The sequence below is a fragment of the Lethenteron reissneri genome, chromosome 37 (assembly GCF_015708825.2).
Source record: "Lethenteron reissneri isolate LAM-NWPU_2019-01 chromosome 37, ASM1570882v1, whole genome shotgun sequence".
Lineage (NCBI taxonomy): Eukaryota > Metazoa > Chordata > Hyperoartia > Petromyzontiformes > Petromyzontidae > Lethenteron > Lethenteron reissneri.
Window position 1 is genome coordinate 2,749,072 of NC_083815.1, and position 25,741 is coordinate 2,774,812.

At 52.2% G+C, this 25,741-nt stretch overlaps 1 protein-coding gene across 5 annotated transcripts in view; it reads left to right on the top strand.

Annotated features, from left to right (window-relative positions):
* Positions 1–25,741, top strand: part of LOC133351333 (tetraspanin-4-like) — a 179,738-nt gene that overhangs the window by 71,529 nt on the left and 82,468 nt on the right. For 3 of the 5 annotated variants that reach the window (XM_061566442.1, XM_061566443.1, XM_061566440.1), the window contains exon 2: positions 1,555–1,634. In XM_061566442.1, coding sequence (XP_061422426.1) covers positions 1,572–1,634 — 63 coding nt within the window. In that variant the 5' untranslated portion in view covers positions 1,555–1,571. Of the gene's footprint in view, positions 1–222; positions 1,635–3,934; positions 4,129–25,741 lie in introns of those variants that run through there. The other 2 variants (XM_061566439.1, XM_061566444.1) reach the window with 2 other exon arrangements.

The following is a 25,741-nucleotide window of genomic DNA, read 5'->3' on the forward strand; positions in this document are numbered from 1 at the left end:
CCGCTTCATCCGCCCCCTCACTCGGGGATGTAAATCTTTCCCTGCGCCAAATCGGACGGCATTACCGGGAGCGTTCCATTCCGCGCAGCTTGCGAGATACAAGCGGGGAGGAGGAGAGATGAGAGAGGGGAATTGAGAGGGAGAGAGGGAGAGGGAGGGAGGGAGAGCGAGAGAGTGGGAGAGAGGCAGGAGAGAGAGAGGGGGGGTAGGTGGAGGCAGACAGAGTGGGTGGTGCTAGAGACGCTGAGAGCACCGGACGGGAGCGGAGCGAACGATCAGAGAGATGCAGCTGCGCCCGACGACGTCGCCGGACGGTCGCGTTCAGTGAAAGAGAAGCGACCCCGGGGCGCGCGCGACAGCAACAAGCGAGAAACTAAAGCTGCGGCGTGGCCGCCGACTGCCCCTCTGCTGAGAGGTCAACTCTCGCGAGAGAGCCACCTTCGTCGGGATGTGACATTTGATGACTTGCGCTGGTCGGAGGCTCAGAGAGATAACGATGATGACGGTGGTGGTGACGGTGACCGCTCTCGCGCCGAGCTGCAAATAAATACTCCACCCCCCACCCCGCCCCCCCCCGAAGCGCGGAAGTCCATTCAAGAAAAAACGAATCGGATTGCATTTTTGTCGCCACCGTTTTTGTGGTTGTCGCGGCTTTTGCTTTTGTTCGTCACGCGCGTGGACAACGATGGGGCTTGCGGAGTTCACCGGGGAACGCCCGGCGAGCCCGGCGGTCGACGGCCGGGGTCACTCGTGCCCGGTGACGGCGAGAGGGGCCGCTCTCGGCGAACCGCCGTGCGGCGTCGCGATCCACAGGTTGACCGTGGGCGGACAATACTGAGAGCGACGGTCGCTCGACTCTAAACGCGCGGATGACATTATGAGCGTAGATCTCTCTCGTGAGTTCGGGCCGATCTTCTTCCCTTCGGTGCGGCAGTGGTGATCGCTTCCTCGCCGGCGTCTGCTGGAAGTTGAGCAAGAGACCTTTGAGACTATCTGGCCCGACGCTGCTGCTCCTGCTTCTTGCTGCTGCTCCTTGGCGCCGCTTGCTTGCTACTGCTGCCACTGTGGGGTAGTGACGGTGGCGAAAGGAGAAGCCCGCCACCCGCTCCGAGGAATCCAGAACGATGAACAAATCGAGCAGCGTGGACTCCGACGACAGCCGCGGCTCGCCCTCGTGGCGGCCTCGCAGTTTCGGGGACTCATTTACCGGCTACGGATACGCCGGGGCCACTGGGGGCCCGGGAGGCCCGGGAGGTCCGGGGGGCCCCGGGGCCCCCGGCGGCCCCGGTGCGGCCCCCTCCGCTGGGCCCGGCTGCCCGTTCTCGCCGCCCGGCGCTCGATTCTGCGCTTCGGCCACGGGCCCGGGATTCGGCGTAGGAGCGAAGAAACCGCCCGAGAAAAATGAGAAGTCGGGCGGTGGCGGCGGTGTCGGTGGTGTCGGTGGAGGCGTTGGAGGAGGACGAGGGGCGAGTGCCGGAGGGGACCGATACACGGCCCCCAACGGCAGCAAGGTGGTGGTGTTTTACCTGGATCTCTCGTTTGTCTTTTTGCTAGAGCTGAAACGCTGCAACATGGCTCGAGGATGCCACGTCTGCCTCAAGTACATGATGTTCATCTTCAACCTCATCTTCTGGGTGAGTGACGGCGGCCGGCGCCGTGACGCGCGCACGCACACGCGCGTACACGCGCGCACACGCGCACGGGCGATCGCGCGGAACCATCGCTCGTTTGTCTCCAAAGTTGCCAGCGCGTCGCTGCAGTTCTGTTTGGCGCGCAAAAAAGACTTCACTACGGCAGGTGGTTGACGGTGGCCGCAATGGCAATGATAACGCTATTCGCTGTTTATCTGCGGGAAAGCCTCGCCGAGCCTCCAGACTCACCGTGGAGGCCCCCCCTCCGCCCCCCGCTTGCAAGGTCCGGCGCGCGACAAAGCGTCGCGACTTGGTGCGGCGCGTTAAATATTCGGGGTGGATTGTCTTCACGCGTTATTAAGTTCGCGCGGTCAACAATCGCGATGCGGAGGTTGAGTTTCATTTGGCCGCGGTTGGGCTGGGACCACTGCCAGAGGTGAGTTCCCCTTGCCGGAGGAACCTCCGGCACGTAAATAAGCGAGAGCCACTCTGAAGGCCGGCGCGGCACACGATGGGGTGGTGTGGTCTGTAACTGCACCCGGGCACCGCCTTTGCCTCCCCAGTGTTGATGTTTACACACCACACCAGGATCTAATTTGAGGCTGAGTCGACCTAGGCGGAGGCCCAGGACCAGTTCCAAAATCCGCCACTTTTGTTGGTAATGAACGAGAATCAAACTCGGGATGGCTGGTTTGTGAAACGGTGGATTAACCACTACGCTACCACTCCCCACACGCAGACACAAAGACAAAGATTCCCCGTATAGCCTTAACAGACTGTTGAGGCAAGTGCTGTTAGCGAACACTTATGAAGGCTGGAATGGCACACGAGGGGGTGGGTGGCCAACACCACGCCCGACCGCCTTTGTTTCCCTATTGGCAACGTTTTTACACATCGCACTAGGTACCCAATTGGGGCTGAGTCGACCTAGAGGAGGCCCAGGACCGGTTCCGATAAATCGTCACTGGCGTTGTCCATGAGTGGGAATCGAACCCGGGTCGCCGTGGTCAAAGTGCTGCGCCACCGCTCCCCACACACGCAGACACACGTGCACACACACATACACACCGACACGTGCGTGCGTCAACGCTTGCTCCGCTCGGTGAGGTGAAGCGATGGGCTGTCGTGCCGGCGAAGGGCGGCACGGCACGGCGGCGCCCGTGCTCACGTGACCTTCGATTGGCCACCGGTGGCTCGAGGGGCCGCGAGGTGGCACGCAGGCTGGCACGTGGGCACGCAGGCTGGCACGTGGGCACGCAGGCTGGCACGTGGGCACGCAGGCTGGCGCGCACGTGAGCATGGGCACACGTGGCGGGGTTTTCCCCGCTTGACTCCCGCGCGCGTTGAGAAGTAGGGTTGTCGCCGGGGAGTCTTTCACTCTCCTCTCTTTGTCTCCTGGTGGTCGACACAACGTCTCGTGCTTCTGTGACCGCACGCTCGGGCGTCACTGCCTCATACCTGTGTGTGTGTCTACGTGTGTGCGGTTAATTGTGTGCATGTACCGCCTTTGTCTCTGTTACATATGTTTGTATTTATGCGTGTGTGTTTGTATGGGTGTGGTAGTGTAGCGAACAGGGCACTGTGCTACGAACCCTGCAATCCAAGTTCGATTCCCGCTCACAGCCATCTGAACAGATCGTCGGTTTCCCCTAGGTTGACTCGGCCTTAAATGGGTACCTAGTGCGGTGTGGAAACATCACCACTGCAGAGACAAAGGTGACTGAGCGTGGTGATAGCCACATCACCCCCTCATGTGCCGTGCCGACCTTCATTCGTGTTCGCGAAGAGAATTCCACGTGTTGTGAGCGTATATGCGAGTTTTGAACCAGTTGCGGCCCTCCACTAGGTTGACTCGGGGTTAAATGAGTACCTTGTGCGTGCATCATCATTGGTACCGGCCACACACCACTCCCCTGTGTGTCGTGCATGCCTCCACAATAGGCGCTCGCTAACCGCAACCGCCATAACCGTCCGCTCTAGGTCAGGCGGTTGGATCTTTGTCTTTTGTCGACGTGCGGATGCGCGTGTCTGTGCCTGCATCACGCACCGCGGGCCGCAAGGCAAGCGCTCGCTGCTCGTGCGGGAGTCGCGCGACTGCGACCCCCATCCCCCCAAACCCCCGCGTGTCGTGGAACGGGAACGGGTTAACGCGATGCCGAGAGCACGCTAAACGCCGCGCGCGCACGGAAGCCGAGCGCAATTTGGCGCAGCCTCCATAACTCAGCAGACTAAACAACTCCATTACGGACGACACGCGCTCGGAAACTATCACTCGCGAAGGCGACAAAGCCTCACCGCTTAATATTCAAACGTTTGCGTGACGGGCGAACGCTTTACAATGCCCTTGCAGCTCGATAGCATTAAACAACAAAAACTTGTTATAATTCTCAGCTGTGCACGATATTAACATTCATAGGCACGTGCGATATGACAATTGGGGTATCGTCTGTGCTGACACTGTGTGGAATCTGCAGCCCCCGCGGCTCATTTCTCTGAGGTAAGTGATTGCTGCGAGAGTTTCTCCGCCTGCCGATCGTCACGGCCCTCCGCTAGGTTGACCGTGAGACCGATGGGGCAAACGCAGCCCCCAGGTGACGTGGAAGCCACCCCAGACATCACTTTGGGTGAGAATCGACAGACAGTGACCCAATACTTTTCGTCAATTTCTTTTCTTTTTTTAACGGGCTGACGTAATAGCCACGAAGCCCCACGCACAGTGGAGTCCTTGATCACAGCGGGTGTCTTGACCTGCCGTTTTTACACCGATGCCTTGACACCCTGACATTAAACTCTCGCAACAATCCAGGCCCTCACAGTCCCGGGAGGCGCCACGCAATGCTGTCATCTAGTGCGGAAAGTCGGCGGCGTTCAGGGGAAAAACGCTCGTTTGTCCCACGTCGTCGCTTGCAGAGTACATTGTCTTCCTGCCCACAGTTAATGTCGTTCCCTGCTTAACTGCTCCCCAGTGATAAACTGAATGTCTAGTTTGTCAATTTTGAACACACCATTGGAACCTCATTTGTCAGTAAAAAATGTAACAATTGTTTTTTTACCCTTCTATCTGGCAACAAAACTGACACCTTTTTTACAAAGAGTCATGTTTGCATAGACCACAATACCTGCAGTCATAATGCAAAATTTTTTTGTATTTTCTTCATTTTTTGTTTAATTTTCCGTCAACATTTTTCCCGCGATGTCTGTGGGTTCTTTCGCGTTAAAGCCTGTTTCAGTTGTCGTTGTTGTTTTTAGTGAAGCGGCCTCACTCCCAGACGTTGCCTCTGCGCTCCCAGGTTGCCTCTTGTCAACAACGGGCAAGTTTAGGCGGATGCGGTGCGCTGCTTACGAAAGAGTTTTGGCCTCAGCGGTGTTCTCTCGTCGTTGAACGGTGAACGATGGGGGACCGAGCCGGGCACACGTGTTCACCGTCACTGCCTCCATGCCCTGCAGTTTGCCTCGAACCTGAAACTCATTCCCCCCGTGCCCACTCTGCCTCGATTCCCACACGCCTAACCCGCGCGCCTTTTTTTTTTGGTGTCGATGTATTCGGTTGAGGAATGGGATCTTGGTTTTTTTGTCGAGTTTGTTTTAGAGTTTCGTTTCTGGTTTTTTTTCAGAATTTTTTTTGCGTGTGATTTTAAAGAGTTTTCGAATGCTTGATTGGGATTAAGTTGTGGCATTAGAATATCAGAATCAGAATCTGTATTTAGACCGGAGGAGGAATCCGATGAGCTATGAAGCTCATTTTCACAGATGTCCAGTAAGGGCGGGTTAGCAAATTACAACAAGAATTAGAAAAATATATCATTTACACATGGGAGTGGAGTGGTGGACCGTACACTGCACGACAAACCTAGCCACCTGAGTCTGATGATGTAGCGATGGAACTCTGAATCAGTCCTGGGTCCCCGCTTGAGCAAACCCGCAGTGGCCAGCGTGGTGAAGTATGGCCAAATATCACCCATGTCCGACACTGCATGGGGGAGGCCTTCATCCAGCATTGTGATTATCATTTTTGTTTTTATTTCTCGATGTTGTAAACAATATAGTCTCACACGCATGATCTATGCACGTGTCGTGAGCATAATCATTCTAATTGATGAATGAATGCGTCGCTCCGTGCCTAAGCAGATAGGTCAGTAACCTACTTGCTGTACTGCCTCCGTTATTGCATTCGCTAAAAACTTGTCACCGCCTCGCACGCATAGCGAGTCCGACCTCTACGCAACCCACCAACCCCCACGTTTTAAGTATATGCCAGAATACACGCGCACGCGCCCACACGCCCACGCACACACACACACGCACACACACACACGCACACACACGCACACATGCATACACACACACATGCATACACACACGCACATGCATACACACACGCACACACACACAGGCGCACGCGCCCACACGCCCACGCACACACACACGCACACACACACACGCATACACACACACACGCACACATGCATACACACACACATGCATACACACACGCACATGCATACACACACACGCACACACGCGCACGCGCCCACACGCGCCCACGCACACGCACATGCACACGCGGCATTGGTGACCCACGCCCACAGAACGAACGCGCACTCTGGTTTGCGGCGACAGCGACTCAACGCGGGCGTTAGTTAATTCTCGTAACGGATTACAACGCTTTAATTAACGGCCGATTACGGAGCGTACGGGAAAGTGCACGGGGAAGCTTCAGCGCGCCTTGTCGCGAGATTTATTATCCAGCGGTGGCGGCGGCTGCCCTCGCGCCGGTGACACGACTGCTGATTCGGGGAGAATCTGCGAGCGCGCGCGCGAGACGTGATTGATCTTAACGCGCGGCTCCCCCGCAGCTCAATCACTCCGCTCCGCCCCCCCCCCAATCCCTCGCAATTCAGCATTAATTAAAAAAAGTTTTCCAGCGAAAGGCTTTTACCCCGCATGGCGCAGAGGGATGAAGCTAATGCCCATGCCGGAGCGGTGAGCCGACGCCGTCGAGATCCCGGGTTTAATTCCCAGACTCCCACTTCATGTTTTTGATTGGCCTTTTTTTTCTTTAAGGAGGCCGGGGAGGCTTAGACTCAAGACGATGTTGAGAAGAGACAGAGAACAATAACATCGACGGCTTACACCGGTAATGCGCCCGTGGTGTAGCAAACGTCCCGGAGCGCAGGGGATGAGAGTGGCCGAGCAAAGGGGGGGGGGGGGGGAGATCAACTAATTAATGGGGGTTGGAAGGCACGGTGAGAGAGAGAGAGAAAGGTCGTTGAGGGAGGGACTTGAAAGCTGAAGAGGTTGAATGCGGTGGCCTGTGCAGTTGCCAGCGGTGCAAATGCAGATGGAGTAGTCGGGGGAGACCGTCGGGAGGAATGGGATGCGAGAAAGTGGACGGGTGCAGACAAGCCGTACAAGGAAGGGAATTAAACGGTGGGGGAGAAAAAAAAACACCTGAGCAGCTGAACCTGGGCGACGTAAATCGTCCTCGTCAACTTTGCGTTTATATGGGGCTCACCAACTCAAAGCACCTTACATCACATCTCGTGTCAGCAATTTAAAGTTGGGGGGGGGGGGGAGTGGAGGGGTGGGGGCGACAAGCTTTGAGATTTCTACTGGGCTTCTGTGTGCGGCGAGGTGATGGTCTCATCCTGGCTTACGACGACTGCACGGAGAAATAAAAAAAAACACCGAAGTGGACGTTTACGTTAATTTGGCCTCGCCTCATTTCTCCGCGGTCTTATTCGGGAGAGGCATCCTCGTTCGCTCTCCTGGACAGGGCGATGCTCGACGGTCGTGGTAAAGTAGTGGTGGGTCTTCCTCGAAGGGCGTCGGAGAGAATGAGTTTGACGTCACTCAATGTGTCCGTGGCATCCGCTGTAGTCACGGGATTGGGTGAAGACGCGGGGAAAGAGAAAGTGCCGTCAAAGTCTGCCCGTAACTTGAGGCGTGTTGAGACTGATGGGACGTGGGGTGACTGATGCGACGTGGGGTGATTGATGCGATGTTTGGTGACTGATGCGATGGGATGGCTGAAGTGATGTGGTGTGACTGATGTGAGGAGGTGTGACCGGTGCGGCAACATGTGCGGTTTAGGTTAAGCGAACTCGCAATGGGGATGGGCGCTTGGCTCAAGTTCCAACCGTTAAGCGCATATCCACTAAGCTCACATCTCGCTTTTTTGGGGGAGTTTTTGTTTTCACTCCCCCTCTCTCGCTCTCCTTGATGTTTGCGAAGGATCCACTGTTGGACGATGGCTTTCCCCGGGCCCTCGCCATCCCTCACAATCCCGCGATGTAGCAATAGCAATCGCAATAATTATAATAATCCACGTAGCACCTACACACGAGCGGGATTCATCGCTCCGTACGCACGACAGGGCGGCTCTTGGATGCGTTCCATCCGTGTTTACGTCCCTTCTGTGTTTTTGACATCAAAACATGTTTTTTTTACAGCGGGAAAACGTTGATGACGGTCGTGCTGCCCCGGCGATAGACGCGATGGCGCACGCCGACGTCACATGACGCAAGCGCCGCTCAGGCCGCGGGTTTTTTAAAATGAATTTTTGGCGACCCAAGATTTTGGGGTCGCGTGTTTTAAAGCGCGATGCAGTGTTATTAGGTTTTTAGGATGTGAGTTTTTGGGAAATTGGATTTTGGAATGTGGGGTTATTTTTAGGATATGGATTTGTAAACTTTGCTTTGAAGCACATGGGTTTGTAGGACATGGGATTTGTGGATGTGGGTTTCTGGAATTTTGGAACTTGGGGCTTCAGCATAATTTTTTGGTTATGTGTTTTTGGGATGGAAGTTATTATGGATTTTCAGTTTGGTGATCTTTGGTTTTGTAGGTTAGGGGTTTCTTAGGGTTTGTGAGGTCATGCTATTCTTGAAGCTATGGATTTATTGGGTTTTCAGAGTGTATGGATTTATTTGGACATGGGTTTAGGAATGTGTGGTTTCAAGACATATAGATTTCGGGGTCATAGGTTTTTGACCTCTGTTTTTTTGGGAACATGGTTGTTCAGGAATAAAATTGTGAGGATCTGAGAATTTTATCCCATTGAATTTTCTTGATCTGGCATTTTTTTGGGGGGGGGGGGGGTGGATGTGGGATTTCAAGACATTTCGATTTCTGGGGGTGGTAGCTCACTTTTTGCGGATCTGGGTTTTTGTGACCGTGCGCCGCACCAGACGCAGGGTCCCTCGGCAGCCCGGAGCGATGGCGCCGCTCCTCCTCCGCTCCTCCTCCGCCCCTCCGCTCCGCCGCCTGCCAATTAATCACGGCGTCCGCCGGCAAAGAGAGCACTTAATCCACGCCAGCTTCACTGCCAACGCCGCCCCCACTGCCACCGCCGCCACCGCCACCAGCATCACCACCACTGCCAGCGTCACCACCACCACCGCCACCATCACCGTCAGCGTCGCCACCTCCACCACCATCGCCGCCACCACCGCCGCCGCCAGCGTCACTACGGTGGTTCCTCCGCGTCTCGGGCGCGACCGATTGTCAATGCAGAAAGATGCGTAGTCGTCGCCGTACTTGTCGAAAGAGAGATTCATATTACGAGGAAACAGTCAGTGCTGTATTTTTATAACAGCCGGCTTTTGAGGCGTGCCACTGGGAACTCCTCTCACTTTTGTTGATTTATTTATAAAGTGCAAACCTCGCTCGTTTCTGACAAAGATGGAGCATGCTTGGCAGAGCGAACCTCTCCCTCTCACTTCTCTCCCTTACCTCTCTCTCGCCTCTCCCTCACTTCTCTCCCTCGTAGCTCTGTCATCTCTCTCTCTCTCGCATCTCTCTCTCTCTCTTTTCTTACGATCAGTGGAAACAAGAAGATGCTCGGTGTAGTTGGCACTTTGCTTCGTTCATCATTTCGTAATAAAAAAAAAATAACTTTGCTTTATGTAACACCCCCCTCTCGCTTACTCTCTCTCTCTCTCGCTCACCTTTGCATTTTGCTCCTCTCTTGTCCCTGTCTCATTTTTCTCGGCTCACATTTCTCTCTCTCTCGCTTCTTGAGCCCAGGGACACCGGCGACGCGACGCAGTTGTGTCCAACAAGGGGACGACGACGACTCCTTAATGAGGTTGGCGGTGTGTATCAGCTGAACTTTCCTTAACGAGCTGCTTCCCTTTAACGAGGGGTTCGTAAAGAGGGGTCACTTAATAAGCTGCAGAGGAGGTGCCCTCCGTCGATTGTGTAATTTCCCAAGTTTCAACAGATTGTTGCGTGAGTGAGCGATTGCATGAATGAAAGGAGTGGCTGACTGCGGAAACAATTTTATGAGGCTCCATTTATCTTACGTACACGTGGCCCCGGTTTATTTTTATTCTTACGAAATTGAGCTGAACTTTATGTTAGGTTGGCACATGTTCACACCCACACGAAGAAAGATAGAAGTCTCACCTGTAGCCTTCACAGACCGTGAGGGCAAGTGTCGTTAGCGAGCACCTAATGAAGGCCATCACGGTGCACTAGGAGGTTGGGCAGGCCAGCACCATGACCGACCGCCTTTGTCTCCCCACTGCCGATCTTTTCTTACACACAGCATCATGCGCTCACTCGTGGACCAGTTCAGATATTCACGACTGATCTTAGCCGTGAGTGGCAATGGAATTCGGGTCGCCGGGTTTTTTGAAGCAGAAGGGAAGCTGTCAGGGCACAACGCTTTTGCATACCTGCATGGAGTTCCTTTTGCTGTTGTTTTCGTTTGCAAGTTTTTAGTGAATCCTTCACTCAGTACATAAGGAGTGTCTCTTGCGTAGGTAAAACGGGTAGAGGTTTGATCGAGCAGGTCTATTCACATAATTCCTAATAATAAAAGCATCGTTCATATTCTATCATCTTTACGAGAGTAATAACCCCCCTCCCCTGTTACGCATTGCTCGAGCTAATTAATAAACGGTGTCAACTTAAGTTGCAAAGCATAATTTTTTTTGCTATTTTGTAAAATGTTTTATTTACCAGGAAAAGCCCACTGAGCTGTGTAGGTTTTTTTCAAAAGTGGCCTGGCCACAAATGATAGCTCAACGAAGTGGCTTATCGCGTGGAAATGTATAGCAGCAGCCAAACACTCTAAACGGACGATTCTAAATGTGTAGGTAAAAAAACGGAGGTCCCGGAGAAAAATCCACGCGACCACGGGGAGATAGACACACCAACTCCAAATACGCAGCAGGCGTCATCAGGGTCGGGATCGGACCCACGACCTTCTGCACACCAGGGGAGGGAGATGACCTCTCGCCACCGTGGCGCGATCGGGAGGTCGCGTTCGTGACACCCGATCGGCGGTGCGTGCGATGCCCGGGCGCTCCTCCGCGTGTGTACCGGTGCGCGATCGGCGTGCCAGCATGCCGGCGGTGTTTGCGTTGAGACGCTTCGCTTTGAGCAAGACCCGCAACCTCCGTGCGGGCGCGTGGGTGAAAGTGCCTTTTCAATTCTCTTTTAATGGTTTTTTATATTTTTTTCCTTGGGTCGACTTGACTCGCCCCTTTTTATTCCCCACGGACCGTATCGACGACAAAGAGCCTTCACCGGCAAATTGTGGTTCTGTTGCACATATCAGAGGCGCCGGTGTTTTTATGGCAAAGGTTACAAACATCGATGGTAATTGAAGTAGCATCAATGTTTGTCCTATTTTCTGGTTTTGTGTCTGTCTGTCTGTGTGATTTAAATTTCCTGTCTGTGTGATCTGTGTGTGTGTCTGTACTACCATATGCTTGGTTGTCTATCATTGTCCACCTGTTTTTATGTGTGGGTGTGTATGTACATGTGTACGTGTGTATGTGTGTCTCTCTGCATGTTTATCTGTTTATCTGTCTTCGTGTGGCTCTGTATCTGCCTGCTCGTCTATTTTGTATGTCTGTGATCCGTATGCCTGCCTAACCATGATTTTGTTCATGCCTATTTGTCTGTGATTCATGTGTGAGTTGGTCTCTCTGTTTGTCTGCTTGTATATCTGTTGATATGTCTGCCTGTGTGTCTGCCTGCCTGTGTGTCTGCATGTCTCTCAAGTTGTCTGTCGTATCCACTTAGTTTTAAAGTCATGCAAGCAAGGACCCTCTCTTATGCATCAAATCATGCACGTTTTTGATGCGAAACTTGTGAATACAAATGTAAATAATAGACATGTGACTTGAAGACAAATGGATAGACGTCTAAGAAAAATAGAAATCACATGTGCCATGAGGGATAGCAATGGCGTTGGGAGGTTTCATCCAGCAGTAGATAAAACATGACTTATAATGATGAACAAATGGAGGAACACAGGTACTATGCACATAATTGAGTGGGGCGGTGGCGCTGTGGTTAGCGCACTGTTCTGTGAACCCGGCGACGCGAGTTAGCTTCCTGCCCGCAGCAAACATCAGTGGCGAGTGATATTAGAAGCGGTCCCTGGGCTGCCTCCCACTCTCAACGTGACTCACATCGCGTGGGGTGAGGCCTTCATCCAGCGGTGGATTAATGAGGGGATATTAAAAAAAAGTACACGTAATATACGCGTGTAATGGGATGATTGAATAATGTGTACATGTTTGGTCGGCTAAATTGGTAAGTGGCTGATGGCGGTCGGAGACAATTTAATTCCGAGCAGCCACCAATTGATCTCCGTCGGGAATTATCTGTGTAGAAGACACTGTCTCCATGTGGCTATGGTTACCTCGGTCTCATTTGCAAACGCGATGCTGCAATGGATGCAATTTAAATCAAGGACTCTCACTCAATGCGCAATTTGCTCTTTTGCCCAAATAAATTATGTTTCCGTGATTCTTGCTGGTCGTCAGCTAATTGTCAATCCACGGCGCTATCCACCACCATCACTCGCGATCCTGAGGTTTACCGATATCTAGTTGTGCAATAATTGTTTACGTAATTGTCTTGTGTTTTTTGCAATCTAAAAAAAAGTCCAAGAATTGTTTCTATTCAACCAAGCATACGTGGCACGGCTCATCTATTTACAGCCCTGAGCCAGTGGTGGAAATTCCACATTCCCATTCCGGGAGCTTTCGAATCTTTCCGTAGGATGACCACTGTCGTCTGTACGCTGTTGTCTGCCTGACAAAATTGTCCTCATTTTATTGACCCTAGAAGTTTGAAATGCTGAGTTGAACTCTGATCAGGATTTGCATTTGAAGATTTCTGATTGCGAGCTGCACACCACTGCACCGGTTTAAGAGAAAAAGATTGCTTAATTAATGATACCTCCTGGATGTTTGTCTTTTTAAAATGCCACTCACGGCCAGAACAAATATTTATAATTTTATTAGAACCCGCATGATAGATTTACTTCAGGGGTGTATGAAATCTCCTCAACCAATCAGTGAACTTAGTTCAATATTTTTCTTAACATACATATGTAGTGACTGACTTGGAGACGTACATTCTTGGAGGCACTTCTTTTTATTAAATCGAGCACCCTTTGCACAACATACACCTTACGCTGGTACACACTCTTCTCCCTCTCGTTTAGACACAACGCTACGTAAGTTGCTAATATATTCACAACACTAGCCGTCTCACACTGACGGCGCTGAACCGAGACAGCAGGGCAACATCAAGTTAAGACCATAGCAACGAAGGCGACGAGACGACAGCGACGATGGCGACGATCTTCAACAGCAACGACGGGATCTCACTCCAAACGACAACCCCGAGGTCCCCTCCTGGAGCCCCTTTTATACTGGGGGGCGTGGCCTGGCTCCGCCTCGGCCACGCGGGTTCTCGGCGTGCCCCTTCCGTAACCTTTCCCCTAGAGCCCTCTCTGGTCTATCACGTGACCTGCTGTCAGTCAGGGCTGCTGCAAGCTGCAGATCCCCTTCCCTGCCAGCAGCCAGCGCTGTGCTGCCACGTGACCGATTCTATGTCACTACACATATATAACCGAATGCCACGGATTGGCTTGTCTCGGTGCACTGCAGTCCCTGATAACATAACTAAGTGATTCCAGCCTGCGTCTTCATTCAGACCCGTTAATTGCATCTCGTCGCAGCCAGTCGCTCTTTATTCCTTGGACGTCGTCACGCTCGGTGACATTCAACCACTCAGTCATCGATGAACCGAAACAAAATGATACGAATCAAACCCCTCGCACACGAATATTTGTTGCCACTATTTTCCTTAACGGTATTAAAACTGACCCAAACCCAGCGCCATTCGGAGCTTACCCATGCCCGCGGTCGGCAGGGGGGGCGGAGCGGTGTGATCTGATGTGGCCACGGCCTCGCGGTCACCGGGGATTACCGCGGGATCGGCCTGGGATGCGGCGTAGAGGATTACGAGCCCTCTGCCAGATTGCCTGCAAACGGACGCACGCTGCCCAGTGTGTAGTGCGGTGCGTGGTGCAGTGCGTGGTGCAGTTAAGGCCAGATGGGCGGGCAGGTGGGGTAGGTGGGGTAGGTGGGGCAGGTGGGGCAGGTGGGGTAGGTGATCGGGCGATGTGATGGGCGGGGAGAGGAAGTAGGTGGTGGTCTTTGCCGGTCGGTAGTCACTCTGCGGTTAGTCTCCACCAGTAGCCATCGTCCCTTCTAGCGACGCAATGATGTCTCTCACGTGCGAGTGTTCTCGAATCCACGCGTTCCTCTTAAATATTCTTAGGTTTTTTCGGTAAAGTCACGTAGGTAAAACATCAAAATTAATGAAAATAAAATAAAATAAAAATCACGACGTTTCGGAGGCAACACAAGTCTCTGTCATCAGGTGGGACCGTCACAGCGGATTAGCTGCATCAAGTGAGGTAATTCAGTCGCCACTTAAGTGGTCATTTCAATAATTGAGGCTCCTTTAAGTTGGTGCCTTAAAAGTTTGGGTTCGGCTTCTTCCTCCCTCCCTCCCTCCTCTCTCTGTGACGGTCCCACCTGATGACGGAGACTTGTGTTGCCTCCGAAACGTCGTGATTTTAATTTTATTTATTTTTCATTAATTTTGATGTTTTACCTACGTGACTTTACCGAAAAAACCTAAGAAAATGAATCCTTGCAGTCACGAAAGCTTCAAATCTAGAGTTCCTCTTAAATGTTTGCATAATATTGTCACCATCATCATCGGTCAATTTCCACCCACTGCTGGGTGAAGCCCTCCTTCCCCGCGCATTGTAGTAACACAAGGAAATTATACAACTCAGATGGTGTGGATTTGTCATTAAAAGTGTGGAAATATTGGAGTTCACGGTGATTTTAGCAGCTGAGCTGATTACCACTCCAAATCACCACCTTCTCACCAGTCTCATTTGCACATTTTCTGCGAGGACTTTTTTTTTAAACTTCAAGGGAGTGGGAGTAGGGGGTGAAGGGGGTGGGCGGGGGTGGAAAAAAACACAATGCTAATTATTTTACCCCCTCGCACGATTTGCGAGCGGGCGGTAATTCAGTCGCCACTTAAGTGGTCATTTCAATAATTGAGGCTCCTTTAAGTTGGTGCCTTAAAAGTTTGGGTTCGGCTTCTTCCTCCCTCCCTCTCTCTCCCTCCCTCCCTCCTCCCTCTCACTCCCTCTCTCTCCCTCTCGCTCTGAAGCGTCGCGAGCCGAGGCTATCAATTCCGTGGCGTAGATGTTAACTACCTCGCCTGGTATGCAGGTGGTCGTGGGTTCCATCTCGACCCTGACGCCTGTTGTTTGTTTAGAGTTTGCGTGTCTCTCTCCCCGTGGTCGCGTGGATTTTTATCCAGGTCCTCTGGTTTTTTCCTCCACATTTAGAATCAACATCACGCGTTCAGAGTATTTGGCCGGTATCAACTTCCACATGATGATAAGCCACTTGGTTGAGCTATCATTTGTGCCCAGGTCGCTTCTGAAAATGAGCTAATAGCTCAGTGAGCTGGCCCTGGTAAGTGAAATGGTAAAACTGTTAACGCTTTCTCACAAATGTTGACCCCGTTTATTCATTAGCTCTAGCAATCCGTAACAGGGGAGGGGGGGGGGGGGATATTACTCCCGTAAAGATTATCCAATATGAAGAATACTTTTAGTATCAGGTAGGATTCATCTTCTTGGTTCTTTCGGTAAAGTCACGTAGAAGGGAAGTAATAAAATAATAAAAATAAAACATAATAAAATAATTCTCACGACGTTTCGGCCACAATGCAAGCAGCCGTCATCAGGTGAAGACTAGGTCTGTCGGGGAGACAGCGTCTTCTACGTGACTTTACCGAAAGAACCAAGAAGATGAATCCCTGCAGTCACGAAAGCTTTAAATCGAAATCAGGTAGGATGTCAAATGCCAATACAGCTGCTCGATCAAGCCAGTACCCACTTGTGATAGCCAGGTCGCTTCCGAAAAAAAAGCGACATAGCACTTTACCTGGTAAAATAAAAAATATTTTTTAAAATATTTATTCTGAGTAAAATAGTAATGAAGCGGAGCAGGAGAGGGGTGGGGGGGTGCTGAGGTGGTCCAGAGCGGTGTGGCGGTGCAGCGGGCGGTGGCCCCGGCCGTTGAAGCCCTCCGCTCGGATAATCGGCATCACGGCGGGAGAAGCGACGACGGGACACGTGACCGCCGAGGCTTTCGTTGGGGTGGGGAGGATAATTTGGTAATGGCATGAAAAGCGGCTTGGTGTCGGGTTTATCGCGAGCGCGCGTGTTTGAATGCGGTGGATGAGCTTTGATTTAATTTAACGTTTCCTCTTGCCTCTATCCGTACCGCCTGAGAGCATATTTGCGAAACTATAAGATGTCCGTCTGGTGTGAGTAGAGGTGTGTATCTAGCTAGTGGGACCAATAAGCAGGCATTGTTATTTGCTCCGGCACCCCCCCCACCAACCTCCTTCCACTCACTTTCAATTAATAAAATCTCAGTGAGGTGCCAGAAGAGGTATGTTTCCATCCCCTCGCACGCGCTGGTTTTCTCCGCGTGCTTCGGTTTCCTCCCACGTCAATAAACCCTCGCCGATGGAGTTGGATGAAGCATCTGAGTGCAGGATGACAGAGCTCGGGCAATTGTTGGCCCGCCCGTTTTGGCCGCTTTCCCCTCTCGTCTGCACCCCGTGCCACCGAATCACTCTCTGGAAAATATAATGAAAAAAATATGTTTTTTATACATACGATCTGTTTCATTTGCAAGAGATACCAGATGCCATGCGATAAGGGGAAAAAAATGTTGATGAAATGAAGATGCAGTTAAACGAGAGTAGAGATATTCAGGCAAGGAAGAGATGACGATGACTGGCTCGTCATGCTGCGTAAGAGTCTGAAATCGAGCTGATATTTGATGCGTCCCTTTTCTATATATTTTATATATCCAGAGCCCATTCGAGCGGATGAAGGGGTCTTCCGCTCTAGCTTAGTTTGCTCGTGCCTGGCGCCGCTCCTGAGCAGTAGAGTACGCGCTTGCTCATGTGAGACGGCACGGTGTCCAATTGCCGCAGCGTGCATGAGTCGAGAGCCAAATTGTCGTAATTTAATTTGATTTCCTCCAGCTGAGAGAGTCACAGTAGCTGAACCACAAATTAGGCATTAAAAATGTATTCATAAAAGTTTTGGGCTTCTGGGAGAAAACACACGCATACACACAGGCAGTTCTGGAATATACGTTTGACAAGTTACGGGATAAGGAGCTGATGAAATTTTTTCTCTTCGTTCCATTCCCTGGCTACCACATTCAGATAAGCCCCTCCCCCTCCCTTCCCCTTAACTTGTATTTAAGAGCTTGTCTCTTGGATTTTTTACTCACTTGATACAGTAAATTTAGCTGTGACGGTCCCACCTGATGACGGAGACTTGTGTTGCCTCCGAAACGTCGTGATTTATGATTTTATTTCTATTATTTTTTATTATTTTTATTATTATTTTACCTACGTGACTTTACCGAAATAACCTAAGTGTATGAATCCTTGCAGTCACGAAAGCTTCAAATCTAGAATTATAATTTGCATTACATTTTTAAGTTTTTTGATGTGTGCAAGAATCCACCGCTGGATGAAGTTCTTGCCTCACCGTGCTGGTTGTGTGGGTTGTTTGAGCAAACTTCACCGTGCTGGTGATAGGGAGAAAGACCCAGGGGCCGGCTCAGCAGTCAACTCGTCTCTTGCCGGCGAACGTCGCCGGGTTCGACGCGCTGTCCCACTTGTGCCGCTGCCCAACTCCCCGAAACAAAAATTCGCGATAGCAAAACGAACAAACGACGTTCTCACCGATTGCTGCCGTCGTTCGGGAACACGCCACAGCATGTCCCAGTGGGGGCAAAGAAATTACTTTCAAACTTCATGCCGGTTCACAAGTTTTGCGGATTGCTCCGCCGTGTGCTCTTTTGCCGCGTGCCAGTCAGCGGCCTGGGCCTCCGTGCGACGTCTCCACCAGCGGCCCTGGTCGACGCGGCCGTGTCCGCCCGAGCGACGGTCGCGGACGGCGTGTGGTCTGCGCGTGTCCAGTTGATCGCCGGGGAAGGACTCGGAGTGTCAGATGCCGGGACACCGTCAGGGGACGATTCTCAGGCGTTGTTTGCCTTGTCCAACTGCGCGGCGGCCGTGCGATCCACTCCGGTGGCGATCAACGGCTTTGGCAACGGCGACGTCGATCTGGATCTTGAAACTCAACTTGGAGACGATCTTTTCGAACGATCCTCGCACGCCTTATTTTGTAGACTGATAAGCGGCCGAGCGAAGCTTCGACTTCCTAAGCGTTCGGGTGACAGTGCCACGGCGGTTGATCATGGGAAGTGGGTGAGACACTGGATGTGTGCGTGGGGAGTGGTCGTGCAATGGTTAGCGCTACGCTGCGCTAGCTACGAACCCGGAGCCCCGAGTTCGATTTCCACTCACGGCCGACACTGGTGACGATTATCTGAACCGATCCTGTGCCTCCCCTGGGTCGACTCGGCCTCAAATAAGTACATGATGCGGTGTGTAAACATCGCCACTCAGGAGACAAAGGCGGCCGGGCGTGGTGTTGGCCACCGACCCTCTCGTGTACCGCTCTGGCCTTTATAGGTGCTACTCGCTAACAGCACTTGTCCCAACAGTCTGTTAAGGCTATACGGGGGGGTCTTTGTACATATACAGAGCCCTCCCTAGGGTACGGCGAATCGGGGCGACTGCCCCGGGCCCTGCACTTTGGGGGGGGGCTCGCGCTTGGACGTCAGATGTAATACTTCCGGTTTAGTTTGAAGGCGTCGGGGGCCCACACACACAGCGATGTGTGTGTATGTATATACAGGGTGCTTCAAAAAACATGTTCAAACTTTTGAGATTTTGCAACAATACCCCTAAAAATGTGCTGCTTCCGTGCTCTGGAGGTCACCTGGAGAAGATTCCAGGCGACGTGTCGACAATGATGGCGAACAAGTGGGAGACTCTTTGACTTTGTGAAGCTATTAACATTAAATTTGTAATCATGTTACAGTGTATTATCCGTTCTTAGCTCATTAAAAACGATAGTCCCATATAAGTGTTAACATTTTCTAAGCACCCTTTGTGTATATACACGCACATACACCTGCCTGTATGTATGATAACACGTGTGAATCAAAGACCTTTGGTCAATTGCAATTTTAGCGACATTGTTAGTTGAGATCACAATCACAATCGCATTGTGATATACACACACACCTGGCTGTATGTATATATGCGTCTGCATGATTACACATGTTGATATTCGAGACCTTTCCGTCAATTATAATTAGAGAGCAGCATTGTTAGCCGAGTTTACATTCACAAACCGCGTGGTGACCGCGGTTCATTACAATCGTTGCGAGCTGCACAGTTTACGATTGCACGTGACTCCCAGGTCTGCCTGTGGAACTGATTCAAGTGAATCTCAGGAGCTGAGCAGGTTAAACAGCGGGGCCTGGCATTCCGGTCGGCGAGGGGCGGTGGTGGTGGTGGGGGGGGGGGGCACGGTGGCGTGTTAGGGAGAGGAGGGAGATGGGAACGGGGGTGGTGGGGGGGGGGAAGGTCGTGGCAGCTGACTGGGAGCCATGAGTCAATTTAATGCCACCGACTCATTCCACGCGGCCATCAGCATTTCATTAGCCTCCCGCGGCCCCCTCTAAACTCCTTGTCAATTCCTGCCCGTGCCGCCACTCAATTATTGATGGCTCCCAAATCGATGATGAATATATTTTTTTTGGATAAAAGCTTGTCATACATCTGGGAGGACCGGCTCAATGAATACGCGCGCTTGGCTTCAGAGAGACTCGCCAACGGGCCGCCCGGGTTCGAATCTCGCCGCGCGAACGTCACTCGCTGGTCAGGTCGCGGATCGCCCGCGCGCGCTCGATGTGGAAACCGTTTCGGATCTTCGTCAGTCCACTTCTGGATGAAGGCCACAACCCCCCCCCCCGCCCCCCCATACTCTCGATCGCGGGGAAAATTGTTTGAGCGCTGGACCCTCGCGTGCAGGTTGGTGAAATGGGATCGAGGGGTGGCTCGGTTGTCAATCGCACACCGACGTTAGCCGCGGTCGGAAATCGAACCTAGGTCGCCGGGTTCATGGAGCAGCAGGACAACCGCCGTGCCACCGTGACCACCCAGCGATATGAATTATTCGGCGATGCTGCTGCTGCTGCCTTGGCAGTGGTGTACAAGCACAGATCTCGGTTACAAATCAATCCCCCCGCTGCCACCCGAACACAGAAGCCGAATTTGCCGGACTCTCCGGGTTGAAGCCGGACAGGCGGTAAACCCCAACGTGCTAGGCCACGCGTGAACCGGAGACGCTGATCCGCGCCAATGAAGCCACCACCCCCCCCCCTTGTCCCGTCCCCCCCCCGCCAGCCGCTTGCTAACGAGGCCCTAATTGTTTGCGCGCTTCGCAATTAACGAGCTCGCCGAGCGGACACTGACAGCTGAGGCGGAGCGCCCGCGGGGTTAGCGGAGGGATGGGGGGGGTGACACAATCGTCGCTCCGTTGGATATCGACGGAGCGGACGTGCACCGGTAGGACGCGAACCGCGGAGATGGAGCGGCGAAAGCGGATGCGGCGCGCCGGCGTACGGATTAGATTGAGCGTTGTGTCGGCGGAGTGTGGGAGATGGGTTCGACGCGGTGACCGCCTCTTGTTCGGCGAGGTGTCGTTCGTCAGTTTGTGGCAAGCGAGCACTTTTGCGTGCGATGAGTCCGACCGCATACGGCCCCGTTGGCCGTCGCGGGGGCCTGCCGCTTTCCACGTTGGCTAAGTGCCCGCAAGCCGCGATGCTGTTTGACCCTCACCGCAAGCACCTGAGCATCACTAATCGGGCTCGAGAGGGAAATACGTATGACCCGGCATCGACTCTGCGCTTCTCGTCTTAGCACCGCCCGGCCACTACCTGTCACTGCAAGTGCCTTTGATAGTGGCAGAAGTGGCAGACGTGTAGGTGTGTGTGTGATTTAACGTGTGGTTGCCCACCGAAGGTTATTTTAAAAGTCCGGTTCAGCCTTCAGGATAGGAACGGCTCGTCATCCTTGCTTCAGCAACACGGAACCTGCGTCTTACGGCGAGCGATGGAATCGGCTGGGTGTCACCGTGAGCCCCGTCCGCCGTCGGCGTTCTCCGGCGTTTGCCGGGGCGTTTCGTGACTTTGGGACCCTTGGCCTCCTCTTGCCGATGTCCCGGCTGCAGCAGACTTATTAATAACGTGTCACGTGGCTCAGTGCGATCGTGCGCCGTTAAGTCCCAGAGTCATTTAATGTTGCCCGGGCAACTCCGATATTTTTATAGGATTGATGTCACCGTGGGAATTGTATGGGGACGTAATGTGCCGTGGATCCTGCCGGCTGTCCGCGAGATGAGTTAGATTCATACGTGCGCGGAGACACATTCACACACAAAATACAAAGATTCCCCGTGTAGCCTTAACAGACCGTTGGGGCAAGTGTCGTCAGCGAGCATCTGTGAAGGCCGCACCAGCACACGAGGGGGTGGGTGGTCAGCACCACGCCCGGCCGCCGTTGTCCCCCTTAGTGGCGATGTTCACTACGCACTGCACCGTGTACTCATTTGTATGGATGTACTTTGAACTTTTTTCGCACCGGACGTAGCCAACCGTGCTAATCGTGAGGCTGAGTCTCACGCATACACTGAAACGGACACGTGGATCCGACAAACACAAGATAGAGACGTCATATTGATTATTAAGGAATATAAGTTTGCTTGGGGCAGGACACGCCGCTATAAGGGATGGATGATGACCAGCGGTCGAGATGACACACGGAGTGGCAGCCAAAGGAGAGCATCTTCAACCACTGCGTCTCATTTATTCTTGACCTTCAGCCATTATCTCTTCTAGCTGAATAATAATAATAATCATCAGCCGTGATCTATCCACTGTTGGATGAAGGCCTCCCCATGAAGTCTCCATCCCTCATGCCACACTTCATGTCAAATACTCGAGGCATCTTCAGGAAGGACCCTCCTTAAAATTTTGTCCTGGACAAATAATTATAATTGTCGTACATTTCTTATTATCTGACCCCCGCGAATGAATTTTATTCCTGGCCACGGCTAACATCAGTGGCAAGCGATACAGAACCGGTCCAGCCCCCCCCCCACCCCACTCCTCAATCTCAGAAACTCGGATTGATCAGCGTGGCGAAGTATGGTCAAACAACCCCCACACGACCCAACATCGGCGTAGGGAGGCCTTCACCCGGCAGTGGATTGACAAAGGTCCGTAAAGTGCTGAGCTGCGGAGGAAGCGGTGAGCGTGATCGGAGAGAGGGGCGAGTGTGGCTGGAAGCAGCCTGGCCCAGCCTCGACGTCGGCCGCCGTACGACGACTGCCAGAAGAGAAGAGAAGAGATTAAGAAGAAGGAGAAAAATGTAGCGGCGGTAATGGTCGCAAATTCCCCGCAGTTGTTTAAATTATCCTCGAAGTAAATGTCAGCGCGACGGTTTCCTGACGGCGCCTTATCGCCCGCTTTCATTCATCGAGCATTAATTAAGCTTACTCGCGAGTAATTAGCTCGCCGGGTTCGGCGTCGGGGTCACGTTTGCGGGGCGCCGCCCGCTGAAGGATGGCTCTCCGGTCCCGTGGCATCAGCCGCGGATTAGACGCGTTGTTACTCTTGATCACCATTATTATTATTTATTTATCATCGACGCCGCCTCGGTGACGGAGCCGCGGGCGCTTGCCGGATCGACCATCAGCACGCGCGGCGCGTGCGGCACGACTTTCAAAGGGGGGGGGGGGGGGCGGTGGATTTGCCCATCCGCCGCGCTTCTTTCCCAGACAAGATAAGCGCCCCCCCCCCCGTCGCTATTTGTGGGGGATGCTAAAATACGCTGCCGTTTAAAGCCTATTAATAGTTCACGCGAGCGCTTAATCTCTGAAGAGTTAAGAGTCTCAAAGTCACGGCTTCCCTCTCGCCCCCCGCCGCCGCCGCCGCCACAGCGGGAAGGGAGAAGGAGGCCAACGCTTTCATGGCGTCATTCGTCGAGAGAAAACTGCGAGCTGACGGGCAAACAGGGGGTGTACCGGGCGCGCGACTTGAACGAAACGGGGAGTGGTGTAGGGTGCGCGCGCTCTGAAAGCGTATTACTACTAACTCTTTTTATTTTACCAGGTAAGCCCCACTCGCCCGCACTGACCGGCATGGTGAAGTATGGTTAAACAACCCCCATGACCAACGTAGCAAGGGGAAACCTTTGTCCAGGAGTTCTTTAACGAAGGGCTTTACGCTATCTGTATTGTTATTATTACACTATATATGCGTGCATGTTTGCAATAAATTTATTTACTCTTGAGAATGTTAAAGTTCTCCACAATAGCATCAAATATATATTTTTTATTATATATTTGTATTCAACGAGGTAAGGCCCATTGAGCTATATAGTTCTTTTTCAGACGTGACCTGGCCACAAATGATAGCTCAACGAAGTGGCTTATCATGTGGAAATGTATAGCAGCAGCCAAATGACTCTAAATGCATGTTTCTATATGTGGAGGGAAAAACCGGAGAACTCCATCTTTGTAGACAGCGTGGCATATGAATGATCAGACAGCGGTGATTGTTGTGGTTAGCACAAAGGCGTTAGGATCCCGGCCGTACCTATTCCGCTGGTGATACCGCCGTATAACCTGGCCCAGAAAAGCCGGCGTCCAATTGGATGTCACTCAAGCGGACGGCGTGAACTTCCAGAGGCAGCTTAGGGAACGCGTGCAGATGCGGACGGACACGTGCAATAACACCGCAGTCCAAGGTGGAGTTAACCTTTGAACCATCCTCATCGTTCCTTTTTTTCAAACAAAAAAAGACACGCCTTGCTCTTTTCCCCCAAATTACTTTCCAGTTGTGCTGTCGGCGTCACGTCTTGAGAGAAAGCATCGGGTTTTGCAGCGAGCAGTGCATCACCGTGTGTCGGAGAATAGCCTCGGTAAATGACGTCCCAAAACTGCACCTTAAGTCACTTTGGTAGACTGCTTTATCCACACTCGGGGCACACCTTTTATATGCGCTGCAAATGTATTAGTGCGTAAATCTCAGCGCTGCTGTAAGGCAGATTGTCATTGGGTACCAGGCTGAGTCTGTTCACTCGCTGTAACTTGGGAATGAAGTTAACATCACAGGCAGCAGAACCCAGGATCTTAGACCACTCGGGGTACTTATTGCAAAAGTTTTATATTTTTAAAAGGACAACTTTTGCACTAGCTCTGCAACGCACTGCACTTTCCAGCATGCCTGGTGTCTCACTCACAGGTGCTTCCTTGTGCCCCATATTAAAATACTGCTCATCCACCACCATCTCCTTCACCACCTCTGTCACCACCTCCACCACCATCATCACCTCCATCACCACCACCTCAGTCACCACCTCCATCACCACCAACACCTCCGCCACCACCACCACCACCGCCACCACCACCTCCGTGCCACCACCATCTCCATCACCGCCACCACCATCACTTCCGTCACCACCACCGCCGCCACCACCACCTCCGTCACAACCTCAACTTGGCAACCCTCGCCGTGGAGACGCTCGTCACGAACCCGGACGTTCTTCGTAACATCCTCGTGTGATTGAATGGCTACAGAACCGCCAGCTCCACGGGTCACAATGGGCCAGCACAAGCAGGCAAGCATTGGCGCACGCACCCCAATATCTCCTGGCATTCGTACCATACGGGGAAGTTAATTATCTCCGAGGTTTGCACGAGCGCACATAATAATTTCCGTGCGCACGTCCCTGCAAATATTAATTTGCGCCAGTGCGAACCGTCGGGTGTTAATTGTCGCTACCACGTACTGCCAACGACGCTGCACGGGTGCAACGGTCGGTTGTACCAGTTGCTGATATTTGGCGATGTTAGAACGGTGACCTCGTCGTCCATGGGACCAAGGTTCTGCTGGGTACCTCCCGAGAAGGCAAAACTTTGGGTGCACCGACATCCTTAAACCACCACTGAAAGTGAATCATGCAACAACATTTTTGTAATTCGGTTATCACTTAATTCACTTATCACGTAATCCAAATATCCCACGAGTTTCTTAAATCGCCCCGCGCCTCTTTGCATCCTGCAGTAAATGTACGTGCACCACAGTTAGGTCGCACATGGTTTGGGGCCTCCCCCACAACGATTGGCGAGGCCCTTCATTCGGCAACGGATTGACCCGTGGCTTATAATGATGAATCATATATAAAAAAAATCTTGGCTTTCACTGGAAAGGTAGCGTGGGAGCGATTTAAGGGCCAGAACAATAAGAAATGCAGACACACAGACTAGAATGACTCGTTTCCCCTCGGGGGGAGGGTGGGGGGGCTGTCAGCAGCCTGAACTTCTGTGCGGTTCTGGCGGTTTGCCACTTGGCTGCAGTTGCTCCTCTGCGAGTGGCTCCACCAACAGTCAAAAGCCCTTCGTACGAACCAGGTAAGACCACATTGAGATATTCGTGACCTTTCTCTTTCAGGGTGACCGCAAAAAAAAACTCAGCTACGCGGGGAATGGTGATTAAATTACAACTCTCTCATTAATTTTTTTTTAATTCAAGAGCGACCTCATTAATTATACGGTGAGCAGGTATTCAATTATCGGTCCTCAGTCGGTGATGGAAAATCCACATTCCCATGCCAGTGCTCAGTGAGAGTTAGATATGCGCTGTCCCGTAAGGGTGCATCTGATGCATAATAGCTGATCGTGACTGAGTGATTAACTGCATGAATACATTCTAGAAGGGCCAGAAAGCTGACTTTTAGAATGT